Consider the following 2,464-nt stretch of genomic DNA (forward strand, 5'->3'; position numbering starts at 1 on the left):
TCCAAAGTCGAGTAAAGAAAAAAAAAACACAGAGTACATTCAGACCCCGATTAAACCAAAAATAAATGAATAAATAAAATAACAAATCCTAACGAAGCTGTAACGAAGACGAGCGTTAGTTGAAACGTAAGCAAATCAATCCCAGTAATCGTAATCGACGAAACAAGACAGAGAGAGAGAGAGAGAGAAAGAGAGTGAAAAATGACGCTTTCGATACCGCGTTAGATTTCGAGACACCTTGTATATCCTGCGTGGCGAGTCTCTATAGAAGAGTCTCTGTTGAAATACGATTACTGAGATACGTAAGCTAAACTGTAATAATAATAATAACAATAATAATAAAAAAAAAGGAATAAAATATAATACTTCTGACTGTTGTCAATTTCGCAACCCTATCTCCCCTATCGGTCGTTCGTTCCTTTTTTCTCCTCTTATTTGCGCGATTTAAACGCCGCTAACTCTTGAATACAGCGTCTGGCTGCGATGTTTTAAATTCGAGTATCTCTACAGACTCGCAAGCGTCGCTTTTTCTTTCTTTCTTTTCTCAATTTATTGAACACATTACGACACTCCACTGTTGATATAAAATTTCACGCTCGTTCCAATTGGAACGGTTCAAACTACGCTTTTATCCAGTTCCGTGTTCAGAGAGAAATTACGATACATGCCACCGCGGCTGTAGTTCACGCTGAAAGAAGTATTTCGTGGATAAAACGTGGCTGGCACGGTGTGAATCGTCGGTGCGTACCATCCGTAATCCATCGAGGTGCTCCTGTAACAAGGATGAGGAAGTGGATGCTCGTCCTGTCGGTATCCCTGGAACACCCCTGCAAAAAATCACCTCTATCGGATAAAACAGTCCTTTTCATCTGAAAGAACGAGTGATCTGTTTCGGATGAGATGTATATTTTCCATAAATCTAACAAGCATCGTTTAATACGAGAGTATAAAAATTCATATGACAATATTTGAAGACATTACAGCGAAACATCGGTACGAAGAAAATTCGTGTCGATTGTTCGCGACAATTCACCGATACAATAGGCTATAGGTTGGTTCATTCGTTAAAAACAAAGACACACCGTTCACTCTTTTTAAGATTCGATCTTCGTACACTCGTAAGGCGATTGATTCGCGACGTGATTGCACCGAAACCGTCCTTGCACTTTGCAAACATTCTCCACCGTTGCCCCAGCTATCTTGAAGCCAGGATCGATGGTGACGTTCTTCATCTTGGCGAACGCAGACATATCAACGAGACGAAGTAGCTCGTTGCCGTTGAGGAAGAGCAGCGACAGATTATCCAATCCCTCGAACGTGTCAGCCTTCAGTATGACGATCTGGTTGCCGTTCAGCCACAGGGAATTCAGGTTCTTCAAGTGTCTGAACATCCCGCCGGACACCGACTTCAAACGATTCTTTCCCAGATCCAACTCGTTGATATCGCTCAGACCGCGGAAAACCTCGGGTTGCAGCGATGAGATTTTATTCCTCGAGAGGTACAGTAGATCGATATGAGGTAATCCGTTGAACGCTCCCACAGGCACCTCTGCGATATGATTCGAGTCCAACGCCAACGTCTCCAAATGCCTCAGACCTCGGAACATGTTCCTCTTCAATGCGACGTTGTTGTTCGTCGCGTATAACTCGTGAAGATCGCTCAGACCTTTCCACATGCCGGGTCTGAAGGCGGTGACGTTGTTGTAATCGAGCAACAACGTCTCTAAGCTGTGCAATTTCGCGAACGCACCGTCCTCTATCTCGCCTATCGTGTTGTTCTTCATGTCCAAATAAGCGAGCTGGTCCAAACCGGTGAAATAGTGTTTGCACACGGTCGATAATTGATTGTCGCGGATGTAGAGGGCAGAGGAATTGCTGACTTCGAGAAAAGCGTCCTTGGCTATGTCGACGATCCCGAGTCCCTCGAGATGTAGCTCTATGTCCTCGATGGTTTGCACCGCGTTGACATCCTCGAACGCTACGCTATGCAGCACGCCGTTCGCCAGGCAGACGTAAAGATGGTTATAAACTTGGCAGTCCACTTCCTCCGTGCTAACGTCTTGAGCGGTGACCGATAAGAGGAGATAAACGAGCAAGAGGAAGCACATGGTGTGCTCAGATGCTGGACAAGCACTGAACGAGTGACGGAGGAGCGGCGTTCCGCGACGGCTCAGACCAGGGCGAATAAACCGACGACGGTTACCGTTCGACAGATACCATTGGATAAATATATCAGCTATATACCGTGTACAGTGTAACTACCCGAGCAGAGAACGTCCAGTTCCGTGGAAATTCGATGTTTTATTCATTTTACACAAGAGCGCCCCGCAATTGCTCGCTTTAACAGAGCCTCTGTGTGTTCGGCTGCTGATACCCCCGCCTCGTTTCTATCTTGAAATTCAATTTTATTGAAATTACACTCTCGCACGCCTCGTGTATTCTTCTTAGAGATATTAAAATTCAT

At 45.1% G+C, this 2,464-nt stretch overlaps 1 protein-coding gene across 1 annotated transcript; it reads right to left on the reverse strand.

The window, feature by feature from the left end:
* Positions 1–1,094: 1,094 nt before the first annotated feature.
* On the reverse strand, positions 1,095–2,464 carry LOC108573420 (insulin-like growth factor-binding protein complex acid labile subunit). Its single transcript, XM_017935861.1, is given in 4 exon segments — positions 1,095–2,180; positions 2,183–2,257; positions 2,259–2,318; positions 2,321–2,464. Coding segments are annotated over 4 exon segments (1,365 nt in total).

This window comes from Habropoda laboriosa, unplaced genomic scaffold (genome assembly GCF_001263275.1).
Source record: "Habropoda laboriosa isolate 0110345459 unplaced genomic scaffold, ASM126327v1 scaffold92, whole genome shotgun sequence".
Taxonomy (NCBI): Eukaryota; Metazoa; Arthropoda; class Insecta; order Hymenoptera; family Apidae; genus Habropoda; species Habropoda laboriosa.